This window comes from Urocitellus parryii, chromosome 4 (genome assembly GCF_045843805.1).
Source record: "Urocitellus parryii isolate mUroPar1 chromosome 4, mUroPar1.hap1, whole genome shotgun sequence".
In the NCBI taxonomy this organism is placed as follows: Eukaryota; Metazoa; Chordata; class Mammalia; order Rodentia; family Sciuridae; genus Urocitellus; species Urocitellus parryii.
Window position 1 is genome coordinate 203372752 of NC_135534.1, and position 17512 is coordinate 203390263.

At 48.4% G+C, this 17512-nt stretch overlaps 2 protein-coding genes and 1 pseudogene across 2 annotated transcripts in view; 1 reads left to right on the plus strand and 2 right to left on the minus strand.

Moving 5' to 3' along the window:
• The window catches only part of Ralgps1 (Ral GEF with PH domain and SH3 binding motif 1), a 253995-nt gene that overhangs the window by 133460 nt on the left and 103023 nt on the right, over nucleotides 1-17512 (plus strand). The window lies entirely within an intron of this gene.
• Nucleotides 1-17512, minus strand: part of Angptl2 (angiopoietin like 2) — a 34910-nt gene that overhangs the window by 2560 nt on the left and 14838 nt on the right. Inside the window, exons 3-4 of the mRNA XM_026386272.2 lie at nucleotides 3959-4152; nucleotides 1353-1623 (exon numbers count right to left, since the gene is read on the minus strand). Of these exons, the coding sequence (XP_026242057.1) occupies nucleotides 1353-1623; nucleotides 3959-4152 (465 nt within the window). The remainder of the gene's footprint in view (nucleotides 1-1352; nucleotides 1624-3958; nucleotides 4153-17512) is intronic.
• LOC113181061 (transmembrane protein 126A pseudogene) lies at nucleotides 2188-2995 on the minus strand (annotated as a pseudogene).

Sequence of the window (17512 nt, forward strand, 5' to 3'; positions counted from 1 at the left end):
TTCCCATTCACCAGGGTGCCCCTTCTGCTCTGGCCTCACATATCCCAAGGGTAAGGAGCCCTCACATAGTTCTCACTGCTCCCCAATGTCACCTCAAAGAAGTCTACAGCAGACCCTATCCCAGTACTGAGGGTCATCCTCCTGCCCTGCTCTTTCGGAAGCCTTGGCACAGCAAGGGCCTGCTTCTCTACCAGGGTCAGTACAGTACCAGTGTAGTGCGAGGACAGGTGGGTCGCGTCTCTCCTGTTCCCCAATGTCAGGACACCTGTCTGCTAGAGCGTGGCTGCCTGGGGTCCTGGAGTGAAGCTCCTTCACCACAGTGCATAGGTATTAGGGCATGCCTAAAGCACAGGCCATTCCTGGGACAGTCCCCAGAGGCTGCTGAGTACAAAGGTGGGAGGACTTGCTTTCAGACAAGGACTGAAAGGAAGACCAGGCAGGAGGAGCCAGGCTCACCCAGGAAAGCAGACTCAGCCTCAGCCCAGAGGTGGTGCTAGCTACAGGGGTCACCAACCTACAGATTGAGTTTGGGGCCTTGGGAGGCATCAACTGTGGGGAAGTGTGATGTCAGCACTCATGGCAGGACTGTATCTGCGTATCTTATTATTTCCTGTGTTCTCCCTTGTTTTGTTTTGTTTTTATAACATTTTTTTAGTTGTAGATGGACACAGTACCTTGATTTATTTATATGTGGTGCTGAGGATTGAACCCAGTGCCTCCTTCACATGTACAAGGCAACGCTTTACCACTGAGCCACAACCCCAGCCCCCTCCCTTGTTTTTTTATCTAATTAAAATTTAATATAAGTCCTGGGTTTGAGGTACATGACCTTGAACAAATCACTTCATGTATCCTATCTGGTTTCCTCTCCGCATTGCATTAACATTACATGCTAGACACAGTAATGGCCAAGAGCCCGCTAGCATCAATGCTAACTCAAGCCCCTGCTGTGTGCCGAGTCCTATCAGGTACCTTCTCTATCCTTCTCCCTGCCCTGCAAGGTAGGTATTGTCCTTACTTATAGATGTGGAAACCAAGGCCCAGGGAGATTGTGCAGTGTGCTGAGGAGGTAGGGACAGCATTGGAACCCAGGGCGTGTCTGCCTCAGACAGGTGAGGAGGGCACAGCCTGGCATGGGAGAGTGTCCATCTCTTTGCCTTTTCCTTTTGGTAAGTGCCACTGTAACCCAGCTTTGCAGAGAGAATCTGAGGGCAGTTGGTAGAGGAAGGGATATTCAAGAGGTGGGAACAGGGTGAGAGACTCCTTGTTCCCAAGCCCTCGGGTTGTGGCCTCTGGCTTTGGTTGACCTCTTTTCCCTGCCCTGCTCCTGGGTTTGACTCCACTTTTCCTACCTGTGTAGACGTCATGATCTCTGTCCAGGGTGGTGAACTGCTTGCCATTGTGCCAGGTGAAGGAGTCTCCCGCATTGCCATGGTAGCGCCCCAGCCGCAGCTTATAATACTCGCTCTCTGGCTCCAGGCGGAAGCTGGCATATTCTGCAAAGACCTTGCGGCCGGACCAGTCCTCCATGGTCACCAGCAGTTTGTAGTTGCCTTGGTTTGTCAGCCAGTAAATGTTCTCCAGGCCCAGCCAGTACTCTCCATCAATGTTCCCAAACCCTTGCTGGGAAAGATAAGGGAGAGCATGAGTTTGGAGCTTGTAGTGTCCTCACCAGCAGCCAGACCCTCAGCCTGGGTAGAGCAGCCCAGGAAACAAATGGAGCCAGAGACAGGCCTGGGCTCCAATCCCGGTTCCTCTACATGGTGGCTGTGTGACTTGAGAGTCACTTTACCTTTCTGAACCTCAGTTGTGCATCAAACATGTGGAGAGGGGTCATGTGGAGAGCAGACCATGCCCCCTCTGGGCCAGGTATCATGGGAGTCCTGGCTTCCTCACCTTCACTTGAGGATGCTATTGCCTTCCCCACATGCTGCTGCAGGATCACAGACAATGTGGTCAATTGAGAACTTGGCACACAGTAGGCATGTGGCCGGCATTCGTGGACAGAGTCCTCACCTCCCTGCTGTGGGTGCGTGTAACACGTAAGCCCTAGCACACCAGACAGGTGTGAGTTGTGAGGGACATGTCACATCCACCCGGGCTCCCTTCGAGATTGAAAACCTACTAGTTTTTAGCATTTTTTTTTAATCCTTAAAATTTTATTTTTGTATATACGTTTGCTTAAAATCAGTGAATTTCTAGGCCAGGCTCAGGTAACTGAAGGGCTTTTATAAGTACTTTATATTGTCTAGACCCAAAGTATGCTATAAACATAGTCTGAAGTAAAATGGGAAGTAACATTTTTGAAAAGATAAGCTTAGAAATTCTAGTCCAGTAAGTGAAGGTGTTTCCTTTCTCTGGCAGCAGGGCTGACTGTACCTGGCTGCTAGGCCACCAGTTACAGGTATATCTAAGAAAACAGGGTATAGACTTCCTAAAACAAAATCAACCGGTCCACCCCGTATCACAGTACAGGTTTCACAGTTCAAATCACCTGTACTCAAAGGTATGCTTACAAAACCTTTGAAAGATGCATTCACTGTCAAAATGGGAGCACTGCCATTGGTAAGCCAGCAGCCATTCGGACCTGTGTTACATGCAAGATGCACCGAAAAAGACTGCTGTTAGGCCCCAGAGAGCAGCATTAAGTTCAATATTTGTAGATGCATGTTCAGGTAGATTCCTTTCTGCTTCTGGTAGTTGTTCAATTTTTCTGGCTCTGACATCAAAAATTGAGTTTTTCTTGATAATATCATGTGGTTTATGGTTTTCCGTCTTGACCCTGTTGCTCTCCTCCCAACAGCCAATGCCTCACCTGTTCTTCCTTTAACACGGGGGTGGGGGGGTGGGTTGGGGGGGGGCTTAAGCCACAAACTTTACTTGGCTCATCCCGCCTCCGCCATCTTTAGCTGACCTTACTGTTGTTTTTGACAGGTAGTTTTAGGGTCATCAGCTGCATGTTGGCCACCAAAGTCTCGTAAGCAGATGGGTTCATTGACAGTAACCATTTCTAGGGTTCGGTGTGCACTGTCACAAGAACTTCACCATGTTACTTTATTAATCCTCGTGCCGACCCTAAGAGCAAGGCGCTATCATTATCCTCCCTAGATGGTCCAGCCAGGACGAGCAGGAAGGACACAGTCCTTCCACAGGAGAGGAGGGAGTGTGGAGGAGAGACTCCAGGAGCCTCCAAGCTGGGATATGGAGGAGAAGCAGAAATACAGGCTGGCCAGGAGGTGGTCCAGGGAGCCAAGACAGAGAGAGACCCAAGAAGGGGGTGTGGCAGAGCCACATGTAGAGGCATTATGGCCAAGGGAGTCATGACTTTGGTTTCAGAGGGCTAAGCTGCAGTCACTGCTTTGCTTGTCACAGCTATGTAGCTGTGAGCAAGGAACTCTCCCTTGTCACCTATGACCGGGTCAACAGCAGTGTCCTCCTCAAGTGCTGGAGGTTAAACCAGGTCACGTACAAGATCCCTGTGGGTACTCCCATGGCCCGAGCCATTTAGGCTGTCCTCAGTACCAGAAGAAGGAGAATGGGGTGCAGCCTTGCTTTCTACAATGATGAGCACTGCAGTGCCCTACAAATTGAGATGGGCCCTGCAGTTAGGACTCCAGTAGTATCAGAATTCTCTCCAGGAGCCCTTTGGGATCTCCCAGGGCTGAAAGCCTCAGGCCTTGCCCCTTCTGGGCACCAAGAATAAGTCATACCCATGGAAACCCCACCTGGAAGCAAGAGTCTGCCACACCCAGGCTGGAGCAAGCAGTCCCTCTGCCCTGTGGAGTTTTGGTGGTCCAAACTCTTAACTGCTGTCCTGTGACAGGTGCTAGCAGTAGGCAGAGCAGGAGCCTATCCTTACCGCCCTGGTGTTTGCAAAAATGGCCCTGTCCTCATTCTAATTGCCTTGGGGTGGGCCAGTCACCTGTGGGCAGTGCAAACAGGCCCCACTGGGTCTCACCTTATATGTCTCCCAGTTCCTGAAGAAGTTGACGGAGCCGTCCAGGCGTCTCTGGATGACAGTCCAGCCCCCGGGGTCATGTCTCTGGTCACACCACACCTGCATGAGGCGGTTGGTGTTCTCAGGCTTTACCAGGTAGATGGAGCTGGTGTCATGGCCATCCTCCAGGGCCTGTAGGCAGTCTCTCCATGGGCCTAGGGACACAGACATGCACATGTCACATGCTGCCTGCCACAAGGCCACAGCCCCAGATGTACCCTAGATAGACACAGCCTCTGGCAGGGCTCCAACAGGAAGCCACAGGCCTGTAGTTTGAGGGAACTGGTTTTTGTCTTGCACGTTTGAGTAATAATGTGGTATAAAATTAAGGACTTCAAGCCCATCTTCTGCCCTCACTGGCTCCTACTGTGACCTACCAGCACGCTTCCTCACTTCTCCCCACCCTTGATTTCCTTTATTTGTAGAATGGACGTCATATTTACATCCTTCAGGGTTGTCAGGATTTCAGAGATTATTTGTTTCCTTTGTTCTAAGGTTGGTCACTTCAGCAACAAGAAGGTACTGACTTGAGTCACTAAGGTCCAGACAAGCTGGGGTCCTCCTTATTCATCTCATGTAACATTAGGAGGTCTTCCAGGTCTTTCAGCCACATAGTTCAAAATACATAAAATCACCACACATTTGTGTGGAAGTTTCTGGAGTGACTTTTAGAAAAGTTAATTCTGTTGGTGAAGAGGCGTATGCTGCTGGATGTGGCAGTGCCTGCCAGCACCAGGCAGCTTCCTGCTCTGCTTCACCAGCCAGCCTGGGCTTCACCTAACTGTACTTCTGAGCACTGGCACACCTCAGCCAGGTTCCACATCTGCCCTTCCAGTGACAGCACTCCATGACACCACTGCAGCTTCTAGTAAGAACTTCTGAAGGATTACAGGGTCCAGATTAGCCCAGAGTTTGGCCAAATAGCCAGAGACATCTGAATGTTGCAGGGAATCATACACCAGTCTCCAAGCATCTTTTGGTGGTACCAGGTTCCCTTTCAGCTCAATCTGTGTTTCCTGAAGGAAGCTCACTGTGACCAGATGCTCAGAGCCCATGCATTCTGAGATCACCGAAGGGACAATGTCTGGGACACACCTTAATCTATGGTTCTCCTCAGAAACTGAGGCCAGAAGGGTTCTAGGCCTCTGAATAGCTTAGGTCTTTCAGCCCCTCCACCCAGAGGTCCAACCTCCCCTAGCAGTTTCCTTTGTTCTAAGGTTGGTCACTTCAGCAAGAAGGTACTGACTTGAGTCACTAAGGTCCAGACAAGCTGGGGTCCTCCTTATTCATCTGATGGAACATTAGGAGGTCTTCCAGGTCTTTCAGCCACATAGTTCAAAATACGTAAAATCACCACACATTGGTTCAGGCTCTTTCAAATACTTCTCAGACTGAGAATGGTTAAGATCAAAAGGGCTTAGAAATTTTCATCTTGCTCTATTAGTGTGTATGTTTATTCAACAGCTATTAACTGTGGCCCAGCCCCCACAGGGCTGCAGAAGCCCAGGAGAGCATGGCTGCTTTGGCAGATGTGAGGAGGAACTGGCCTTGCCTGCCTCCTCCCACTCCACTTCCTGAGGAATCCTGTCTTTCCCCCTCCTTGGAGTCCGGGCGCACTCAGCTTTGCCTGTGAAGCCCCAACTTCTCAGCTTTAGTCCTGGCTGATGCTTGGCTTAGCTAGCCCACACATGATGGATGGTCAGATGGGTGAGGTTTGGGTTTGTCCTTGCCGGACATCTCAACGGGCTCTTCCAGAGAACCCATCTTAGAGCCACCTTGCTCTGGGCACCTAGGGCGGCCTGGGTGCTGACAATCACTGCAGGCCTCCTCCTTGAGAGTGCTTCTCACCCTTTTACCCAGGCTTCTCCCATATGAGGCCCAGGGCCAGCCCCCATGCATCCCACCCCAGCACAAGGCATGGCACCAGTGGCTGTGTCCTCCCTTCCTGCCCTTGGCCCTCTTCAATATCCATCCTGGGGAAGGGAGGCCAGACCTCCAGGAAGAACATTTAGGAAGGAGAAAAAGGTTTTGGTTGTGTTTGGTCCATGCTCCAGGGACCAAGGCAGAGAATAGGAGTCTGTCCCTAACAGCTGGAGCAGAGCGCCAGTGGGCGTAGGAGGCCGTCCAGCTCCTCGCCAGGTCAGCCATGCAGGAGGGGCGGTTGATGCTCATGCTGGAGATGGAAGATCCCCAGGGCCTGCAAAATAACATCACTTAACCAAGCCACGGGCCTCTCCTGCAGAGCCACTGGGCTCGTGGGCTCTCATGCAGTAGAGAGGCTGTCCTTGAAGGGGTTACCACGTAGGGAGCCTTTGGAGGCCAGTGAGAGGTAGCAGGTGAGTCCTGTGGCCCAAGCCTATGTTCCTTCATGGCTTCAGCTTTACCTTTGGCATTCCTACAAAGGGTTCCTTTTAAAAAGAAAGTATTTTTAAATGTTTTGGGGTCTCCAATCCCTTAGGAATTTGGGGAAAGTTCTAGACTCTCTAGAAAAATGCACAGACTCACATAATTTTGTATAGTTTCCAGAACAGAAGGTAAATGGACCCTCAAGCCCTAGGTTATGACCGCGAGCTCTAAAAGAGTCTTGTCTGGAATAGTAATAATAACAATGAATAATAACAGTAGATAACACATGTGCTAGGCTCAGGGCAAGCCCTGTCTGGATGTTCCCTCTACCCACACTCCAGTGAGGTGGCAGCAGGCTCCTCATTTTACAGATGAAGAAAGCAGAGCCCCTGAGACATTAAGGGACCCCCAGGTGACAAAGCCAGTAAGGTGCAGGGTGAGTCTTTGTCTTCAGATGGTCTGGGTGGTCCAGAGTCCTTACTCCAAAGCACTCTTGTTTTCCCCCAACCAGAGTGAATTTGAGGGTTGGGGGCCCAGGCTACAATCTCTGTCCTGAGGAATACTTTTAAAAAATTTTTATTTTTTTAACCTGGTTGTCATCCAGGTCAAAAAAATAATAATAAAAACAGTTCTTCTTTGGCAAGGTGTTAAACCCCTTTTTAAAAAGTCTGCTTTGGGTTTTTTTTTTTTTTCCTATTGACTTCTTAATATCCTTTACACACTTTTCAACTATTTTAAGTATCTTATGATGGAGAAGTTTCATCTTTTGTTTTTCTTTTTTTAGGCAAATCTAGTAATTTTCTAATTTATGTCCTTCTAGAGTCATGGGGCAGGTATAAATCAGGAAGCATTTTGCATTTCATGCTATTAGATAAGACTCTCTTATATCCCTGCAGCCTGTTCTTTGATACTCAGGCCTGTTGGCTTTCAACAAGAACTGTGCTCCCTGTGCACATGCATGAATATACCACTGTAGTTCTCACCATCACATACATCCACAAGATGCTAATTTAAAAAATACACACACTCTATAATATAGCAGAAAGATCAGTAGAGCAAAGGCAAGGGAACAGCGGCCAGAAGTGGGGGGAGTACCAGGAACTGAAATAAAGCAAATTATATTCCATGCTTTTATAATTATGTTAAAATGAATCCTAATGTCATAAATAACTGAAAAGAAGCAATAAAATAAAAAACTGAAGCCCCAAACAGTTCTCCTTCGAAGACCTCCACCAAATCTCATACATCCATATGCATTCCTTTCCTTACATTAGAGACACTGTGGCAAATGTAAAAAATGCAAATAATGAGGGAAAATTTGTTCAAAAAATAGGTTGCATTGGAAAACTGGCAGCAATGAAATAATGGCTGCATTAAAATAGCCAAGCCCAAGCCTCCTGATTTGATGGGCAACCTACAGCTGCAGCAGGGGAGTGATGCAATGGCACACCTGTCATGTGCAGTGTGTCCAGAATTCTGCAACTGTAACATAAATAACACAAGGCCAATATGCAGGTTGTTACACATAATGCCCCCGGGATCTAGGGGAGGCCCATGGTTGAGCAAGTGTGGTGCTGAAGAAGGGACTCCCAACTTGGAGTCACCAGCCACTGGCTCAGATCTTGGTGGCTTCACCTACTCACAATATGACTTGGGCAGTTTCCTCACTAAGCTTCAAGTTCTCTTGTATAATGGGGAAGGAGCACTGGCTATCCTAAGGGTCTCACCAACATGGAGCAGCCAAGAGGCCAGCCTGAGCCGGTGCTCAGCACAGTCTCTTTCCTCCTGTTATAGGTGAAAGCTGACATGGTGGAAGTTGTTCATACCCTTTCCTCTGTCTCTGTTGTCTCTTCCTCTCCCTCCCCACCCACTTCACACACATATACACACAAACACAAACATAAACATCACTGTATATTTTGAATTTCCAAGACTAAATATAAAGCTATTTGCTAATAGATATTTTTCACAGGCATAGTTTAAAAGTCAGAGTTTCAGCGGAAAAGGCCACAAAGATGTATTGAAATAAAGAATGGAAATCTTTTTTGTCAAGGAAGCTAAATTTTTGACGTGCAGTGGGTGAAACCCTCCCTCCAGAACAGTTCGAGTGCTAGGCACTATTTGACTTGGCTCCCCTTCTGAGAGGGCGGCTCCGTCCAGAGAACCAGGCCAATACTAACTCGGCAGCACCTAGGCCCAGAGCAGTGTACGTGCCCCAACCTCACCTCTATAAAGACCACATTTACACCACAGCTGGAATGTTCCACGTGAAGGGCCATGCAGCTGCCATGGCTGAGCTGAGCCAGTGTGGTTCCCTAGAGGGGTGGCAAGGGCACAGGAAGGACACAGGACCTGAGGCCAAGAAGAGAAGGAATGCTGGCACATCCCTCCTGCAGAGATATAGGTGTTGGGCTCTCGAACCCCAGTGTCAGCCCTGGTAACTGCCAAGCCCCTCTTTGCTTTCCCTCCTCTGGTGTTCTGGATAGAGGCATCAAGACACCAGCCGCCCAGCCGCCCAGGAAACCAGACTTCACTGATGGCCCAATGCAGTGTTCACCACCTCCAGTCAGGGCCTTTCTGGTAAAGGCAAGTTAGAGCCAGAAGCCAGGCCAGGCCATCGTGTAACTTCCTCTTCTCTTTGCTTTCTGTGGTCTGGGCTGGACCTGTGTCAGGCCAGCTCACCCACCTAGGCCCCAGCATTGAAATGGGTTCACGAACTGCAGCAGCTTTCAATGAGGGCTCCCCACACCATGAATATATGAGCAGAGCTACTGCAGCTCCCCCTGAGGAGCAGCAAGAGGGGCAGAAGCCCTCTGGGTCATGAGCTGGGCTGGACCGACTTTTCATTTCCTAAGCCTAGCCCCAAACCTAAGAATCCAACCACCTTTGGCCATGTAGAGGACCCTGGAGCCTGTGCTGACATCATGGGGAGCTGCTCCCATGAATGCGTTAGTCCCTAAACCCCTGGGGAGAGGCTTCTGTGATATCACCAAGTCACCTGCTTTTGCATGAGAACTGTATGTGGGTTTTCAATTATTCTTACTGATGGCCTTTCTCCAAAAAGTCATTTTTCTGTTCCCGGAAACATTTTCCTAACCGAAGTGACTAGTTGTTAAAATTGGATCTGGAGTTTCCTGTTCACATTTATCCATCCTGAGTGCCAGGGCACATGGGCTGTTAGGTGTGAGTCCCACCCTAGCCAGGAGCAGAATTCCTGAGAGTCCCACCAGGGCAGGACAGGCACTAGGCAGGGTCTGTGATGACCAGTCTGTCGTTGCTCAAGACTCATTTATCCAGAAGCTTGGTGGAATAATAGTTTGATGATGACCATATATGTTCTATGTCAGCCACTAATTTTTACTGAACCAGAGTCCAAAACAATTACCTGAATACAGGAATAGCTTATGCCAAAGGCCTCTAGTTCTTACAGAGCCTCAGCATTTACATCATGAATGCCATTTCCAGTCATTCCAGGGAAAGGGTCCAAGTGCTCTGCCCGCTCTTGAGGCTGCTTTAGTCCTCAGGTGGTGGGCACAGTGCCTTTTCAGGAGTTTATGAAAATGTTTGAGGCCTTAAAAAATACTTATTGGCTGTCAAATATGAAAAGAAAACTACAAAATTGAAATTTATTGGTATATAATTAAATTTCTACGAAGTGTAACATCTTGTCAAGTTCATTAATTGTTAAATTTAACTTTCATAAAAATGTTATTACTTTTGAAAACAATTTGTAGGTTAAATTTTTTCTCACTTCCCATGAATTTCTGAACATGCCTGCTGTTTGCTGAGAAATCAGAGTTAACCATAAATTAATTGAGTTACTCTTAGCCAAATAATTTCAAAAGCAAAATTATTCAAATACTTTCAAGATTGTTACAGTAAAAATTATATTAGATATGTGAGATGGCCGGGTGGGTGTGGCTTCAATGCACTTGATATAGTCTGGGGCCTTCCAAGAGCTCTTAGGGCCCATGAAGGGTTTAAGGGGGTTCTGTTTGTATTGGTTTGACCTCAAGATAAACAGGCGTCACAATATTGCTTTCCAAAGTACACTAAGAAGCATGTGCCCACTCTTAGGTTTCTGGTGGTACAGGTGGGCAGGAAGAGAAACAGGGACTTAAAACAAAGAAGAAAAGAGGTTAGACCGGGAGTGGCTATGGAGGTCTCGCTGGGGGTAGAGGTGCACAGCTTGCTGGGGACTGGTGAGAGGGGAGCCCTGGGGCTCCCTAAGGGATGCCGTTACAGGTGCCCGAGACTGGATGTGGCTATGGGTGATGCACAGAGCCCCCCGCCCCACCCCTAGGACACTTTGAGGATGACCAGGGCTCTCAGTTCAAAGCGGGAACATCTTGGGAGGACTTATCAGACCCAGAATTGCAACCAACCCACAGATGCTAGACAGTGCTCCACAGTCCTGTGGTTGGCCAACCTGTTAACCTTTTCCAAGGAAGGCGACCAGCTTCCTTGACTTCTTAAAGAACCAAGATTGACTTTATCCATCACCTTTTCATCTTCCAGACACTTAAAACCCCTCTTCATACTCTGTTCTGTCATTTTACTGGGGCTCAACCACAAGCCACTTGGTATATAATTGGGCATTATGTCCTTTTTCTCTTTCACAAAATAGGGCACTTGCCTAGCACCAAGCCTGGTCTCCATGAACTCCTGACAGTTGCTGGCAGAGACTCTGTGAGCATATCTGCAAGGCCCTGCTACCCTCATTGCCTCCTCCAGGAATCCTTTCTCATCCCCACAGGAGGTACTGAATCCTGCTTAGAAGCCCAAAATGCCTTATGTTTATCTCTAGGAATTTAGTAGAGATGATGACTACCATATGTGGCGAGCCTTCACCTGCTAAGCATTCCATGTTTTGTTCTATCCTCCTGAGGCCCTGCAGTGAGGAGGTCACACGCTTGGGCCTGAGAAGTGCAGGGTCTGGAATTGGAGCTCAGGTCTGCCTTCCAGGCCCAGGTTACTCCTGCGTACTGTGCTGCAATTACCACACTGTGTTAGCCTTGGGGGAAGGGGGCTCCTGTCTCCCTATTAGGCTGTGGGCTTTTCTGGGGTGGACACTTGGTCAGGTCAGGGAGCCCTCATCCATCTTTCCGGGCTGCATCTTCTCACCAGTCCAATCCACAGTCTCTTTCTCACCCTCCTTCTGTCCTTTCCAGCTTGAGAACCATGTGGAAATGGGCCCCACTGCAGCTGATCATCAGCATCCCAACCAAACCCTGGCAAAGGACTTCTGTTCTGTGGGGGAGACTGGACTGTCTGTAGCGGGAAGTTGGTACATGGTATCTGGGGCCAGATGGTCACCCTTTCTGTTCTTTTAGAAATTACTCTAGAAATACCATACTAAGATACTTAATTTTAACATTTAGGGAAAAATAATTTAAATATATTTGTCATTTAAACTAAAATTCTCTTCTTACAAACTTGTTCTCTGCATGTATAGTAATTTTAACTTAAATTATTGTATTTTTTTAAAATCTATTAAGTGAAATTCATTTATTCACTTAAAAAGAGAGGGGTGGAGGCTGGGGATATAGCTCAGTTGGTAGAGTGCCTGCCTCACTTGCACAAGACCCTGGGTTCTAATCCCTAGCACCAAACACACACAAAAAGGGTAACCTACAACTACTTCATCAGCTGATCTTGAGATACTAAGCAAAGTATCTTCAGCTTAGTGTCAACTACTCTTCTCCAGATTCATCCCAGGGAAGGCTGAGGCTGAGGCAGGGGACTGGGGAGAGACCATCTCCAGCATCCCACAAGTAGGTTCCTGTGACTGCAGACCTCGTTGATGTGTGTAGAAGTCACTGAAGGTGCACATCATTACTTTCACGATAGTAACCTAGCCGTTGGTGTCAACAAATTCAACCAGTGATATTTTAGACACTCAGAAATGTGATGCTAACTTAATTCTGCTTTCTTTGTCTTTAAAAAAAAAAATGTTGGCGGCCTCTCAGGGTTATGATACAGTCTGCTATGTAAGCTTGCCACTACAACCCATCAGTGTGAGTAGCAAGCTGGCCACAGATGCCCGATCTCCAGGATTTTTTAGATTACTTCCATTTTGCCAAATGCCAAACTGTTAGGATTTCCAAATCATGAGATGCCAAATCCCCATGCTTCTAACAGTAACAAGTTGATAGTTTATCTCCCGTGGCTACAAATACCACAGCGTTTAGTCCAATGTCATCCTTGGAAAACAGCCTGAGGCCTGGAGGAATAGCTTTCCATCACACTCAAAAGCTCTTTGTGATCAGTTCCCCCAAGCCACCAGAGGAGTGGGGAGGGAGGGAGGAGGATGGCTCTGGAACCCTCTTCCTCCTGTGGCTTTTGTTGAGCAAGAAGCTGGCAAAGAATGAACGCACTTTGAAGCATCACTGCATTATGTAGTTTGCAATGAACTGGGAATCTTATTATGTTTAATAAAATACTTTAGAAAAAGCATCATCTTAAAACCCCTCTTCTTTAGGTTTCTGGTGGTACAGGTGGGCAGGAAGAGAAATAAGGATTTAAAACAAAGAAGAAAAGAGGTTAGACAGGGAGGGGCTATGGAGGTCTCACTGGTGGTAGAGGTGCACAGCTTACTAGGGGCTGGTGAGAGGGGAGTACAGTGGGAACAGCACAGGCTCAAGACAGGAGACCTGTGTGGCTTTCCCCTCGGCCTCTGCAACCTTGAAGGCTAAATTGAAATCAAGTATAGCCACAGTCATCCCTGCTTGACATCAGCACTGCACCTCAGGCCTCTCCAGCTCATTGTGGTACTCAGGCCAGGGAGCTCAGGCTGTGAAGCTGACCTATCTGCCTACAGGGCCAGCACCTCTTCCCTCTGGACTGATGCTTGCTTGACTTCCAGAAAGAATGGAAGCCACTGTGCCGTATACCTCCTTCTCTGTTACAAAACATTCCAACATGCTAAGGAACCATGATGTAATGGGCATATTTCCTACCATAAAATACAGGGAAGAAATCTGCCTAGCTTTGAGCCTTGGTAGCGCCACTTGCTAGCTATGTCATCTTAGCTAAGTTGCTTGAACTCTCTAAACACTCTTGTTCAAGTTGTCCACGTCCCCCCAGCCCTAGATGCCTGTGATGAGAGAGAGATGATCTCCACATGTGCCCTGTGCTGTCTGTGAAGCAGTGTGATCTGGAGGAAAGACTACAGTGACTGATTCTATTCTTGGAGAACTAAGATTTAAAGATGCCAGGACTTCAAGCTTGGCTCTACTTTGAAAGACAGATATCCACTGAAATGTGGAGTAGAATGAACCCCTCAGGTGTGTCCAGATTTGATAGTTAAATGAAATTGGTCTGCAGCCTCCACTGGCTCATTTCCCAGGAGCCAGGGCTGTGTGGCTCTTTCCATGGCTGCACTCCCCTGTTTCTGTGGGCTGGGGGAGGGGTGGTCCTAGTGGTCTCACTGGGCAGCTTCTGGGCTGTCAGCACCGTGAGTGTTCCAACAACACATCCACTAGCTCTTTTGAGAGCTGTTTTTCAAGGGGCTGCCCTGGAACCCAGTACCATGAAACAGTGACAGAAGGTCAGGTAGGTCCCCGGTGGCTGGGCCATGGCAAGTGTTGTAGAGCAATTTTCCACACTGGTGCCCCTCCAGCTTCTCAGAGTCCCAGAGTCATTAGGACAGACCTGGTTTGAGCTTTGCTGAGCTACTTACTATCTGTGTCATCTTGACTAAGTTTCTTGACCTCTCTGAACCTCAGTGTCCTGGAAGTTACAAGTCCAGGGACGGATCTCAGCTCTACATGGACAAGTTCTGTGATAAGAAGGTGGTGCTGGGGAATCCGAGGGACCCTGACGGTTCTGCTACTTTATAATTTTATGGCTCCTCCTTTATCCACTGAGAAACCAACTGAGCTGCTGTGTCCTCTGTCTCAGGAGAGAAAAATGGCAAAAGTGCCCACTCCTGCTAGTTTTTAAAAATTCATTTCCAACAGGGACTCACTGTGCTGTGGCAGCACTAACTGTCCTTCCCTGTCAGCCTCTGGGGTAAGTCCAGAGTCCACCCTCCCCTTTCTTTTGCTTGTTAGGGAATGATCCCTGCAGCTGTCCCCTTTAACAGCAGCAGCAGGAGCATAGGGAGAGGTCTCCAGGCCTCATCACAAGTTTCATCCCAACCAAATGCCCCAGGTAGGTCCGGCCAGACCTGAGGGAGGCAGGACAGAGTCCAGGTTAGGAGCCAGGGAAGCCAGAAGCTGCTAGGGCTTTTCACCCTGGCTCTCAGCAGGCCCCCTGGCCTGGTGCCAGCCTGCTACTATCTCAGTGTGGCCAGGAACAGGCCAGTGAATGCAGCTTCAGATAAGGAGCCAGGGCTGCCTCAGTCCCCTAGAGAAGGGCGTGTTGTGGGCTCAGTGCCCCAAACAATGGGGTAAAGAGCAGTGGCTCTGGGGTTGCTGGGTGAAAGCTCTGGAGGCTGCAGAGGCCTGGGTACAAAGGTGTCTAATTGCAAAGGTGTTTCTGGCTGAGTTATGTCGCTGGGAATAAAGGCTCTGTTGGGAGAGAGCACAGAGAGGGTTTTGTCTTCAGGGACTAGAACCTGCCCAAGCTCAGATAAGAGCCCTCTGCCGATTGGCTAGGCAGATACGCGGTAGAAGGAAACTATCTGCTTCCCCCTCGCAGTTTGGTGTCTGCTTGTGTGGGAGCTCAGTGGTAAGATGGGCCACAAGAAATTTGCTACTAAGGATCATGCACCAACATTTGGGGAGGCTTTGCTTAAATAAATAAATAAATAAATAATAAATGTGCCCTCAGCCATCTCCATAATGGGATGAGATCACACTGCCATGCCATCCCACACCAGGTGCTTCTTCAAGTGGGACAGAAAGGGTGCAGTGAGGGTAGGAGCCTTGGATCCATAGCAGCCCACATCCTCCCTTACCAGTGCTTCAGATCATGCTGGAATATGAAGCAGCAGGAGTTTGGGATCCTTTGGGAGGCTAGGAGCAGGGCCGTGTCCCTGGGTCTTTGCACAGACCCATCTCTCTCTCTCAGGGACCCACCAGTAACTAGGTTTCCCAACTCCCAGGTCTGCCTCTTGAACTCTTACAAATCCTTCAAAATGCAGCACAGAGGTCCCATCTCTGTGCAGTCTTCCCCTCTCCTCAGGGCACACTCAGTCATGCTACCTTTGTGTCCCCAGTGCCTCGTACTCCCCTTTGAGGGGCTCTTAGCACTCCGGGGTCAGTTCCCTCAGCTGGAGTTGGCTCACTGCATCACTGCTTTTAAGTTCTCTGTTATGCTGGCCCCATAAATTCTCACAATGATCTGGAAATTTTTGCCTCACCAGATGCTTCCCCCCCCCCCCCCGCAGAGAAATCCTTTGTTATAACTGAAGTGCTGCTTTTAGGGAATAGAAATGATGAGCACTGTGGACCTGCCACCTCCCCAGACTGAGTTCCTGTGAGCAGGGACAACATTTCTCACTGGTTCCCCGAGCCTAGTGCCATGAAGAGCAGGAAGCCAGACTCAGCATTGTGGCAGCACTGCAGAAGCACAGCATTCCCTGCTGGCTGTGCTGAGTGTCCACCACGTGACCCAGTGGTTATGGCACTTGTCACATTTTACAGAGAGAAATCTGAGGCTCAGAAGAGTTAAATAATTTTCTCATGAGCAGACAGCTAACAAGGGGTGGAGCCTGGGTGCAAACTCAGATCTTTAATTCTTTCACTCTGAATCTACCAGCTTAGTTCAAGCCTAAGAATGTCCAAAATTGTTGAACTAGAAACTAGAGATGTTTAGGCAAGTGGAGACCTTCTGGATAGTCACTGAGGCCAGCCTGACTCATGTCAGGTTTATGATCACATTCAGCTGAGCTTCATTTGGTTCCCAAATGGCACATTTCACCTTCTAGGTATTCTAGTAAAGACCTATTAACACACCCTACCCTCTCTTTTGGAGCTTCTGATGTAAAACAGGCATGTGTACAGATAGATCAGTCATCAGCCTTGGAATGCCAGAGTTCAAGAGGGATTGTTTGTTTTAGTCTCCTGGTTTTAAGATGAAGACACTCAGCAGTTTTTGGCTGGAGGTGCAGATCAGTGGTAGAACACTTGCCTAGCATGCACAAGGCCTTGGGATCAATCCCCAGCACCACAGAGAACAAACAGAAAAATAAGCACAGGTTTTATAGTGTTTGATTTTATAGAACTGTCATTTGAGGATAGATTAAAATAGAATCTATCAGAAGCTTTAGGTGAGGCAACTGAGGTTGAGAGGGACAAAGTGACTTGTCCTAGAACTAGTCAGTGGAGGAAGCAGGATTCTAAACCAGGTCAGTTCTCTCCAAGGCACCTGTTCTTAACCCCCATGCCCAGTCCAGTCTGTCCTACGAGATGTTATGACAGATCCTCTGCCCTGTGCCTAGCTGCCCTCTATCCCTACTGACCTGCAAACAGCAAGCTCTGTCCTGCCCACTGGCCATCCTCGGGCATGCAGGTTCAGCTCCTCAGATATATGAAGAGAATGCTCTTCCCAGTTCTGGTGATTACTTTTAAAAATATGAAATAGGGTATTTTCAGTAAAAATACTTCCCTGCTTATACAACAAAGCAGTACCCAAAGTACTGCCATGGAGCAGATATGTGGTTTGCTCTTGTGGAGATGACTCTGCCTCTCACGGCAGCCCACTGGGAGTGCTGCTGCCTCCTGGGTAAATGAGAGGCCAAGCTCTGGAAGGAGGGGTTTCTGGCCCACTCCACCCAGACTGAGGATTCTCAGAGTCCTTTCACACAGAAGAGTCAACTTAGGAGTTAAAGTGAAGAGGCCTGAACTCAAATGCAGCCTGCCCTCCTCAGCCTGTAGGCAAGGTACTTAACAGGAGTGCTCCCAAGGACCTGCAAGACATATCAGGTAATGCGCTTGAAGGCATCCAGCGCCCATGTCTTGGTTAAATTTCCCAAACCCACCAGAGACCCCATTTCTCCTCCATCACAGTGTTCTGAGAATTACCGTATTTTGGGGTAAAATGTATATTTAAAAGTATATGGAAGCCTCATTGAAAATCCCAGGCCCAGCAGACTGTAGGAAACTCAGGGATTTGAGAAGCGCACTTTCCCAATCCCCAGCCTTGCAGGGTGTTAACCTACCTTTACTGTAATGATGCTCTTTCCCTTGGCCTGCTGTTCTGGGATGACATTTAGAAAGTGCC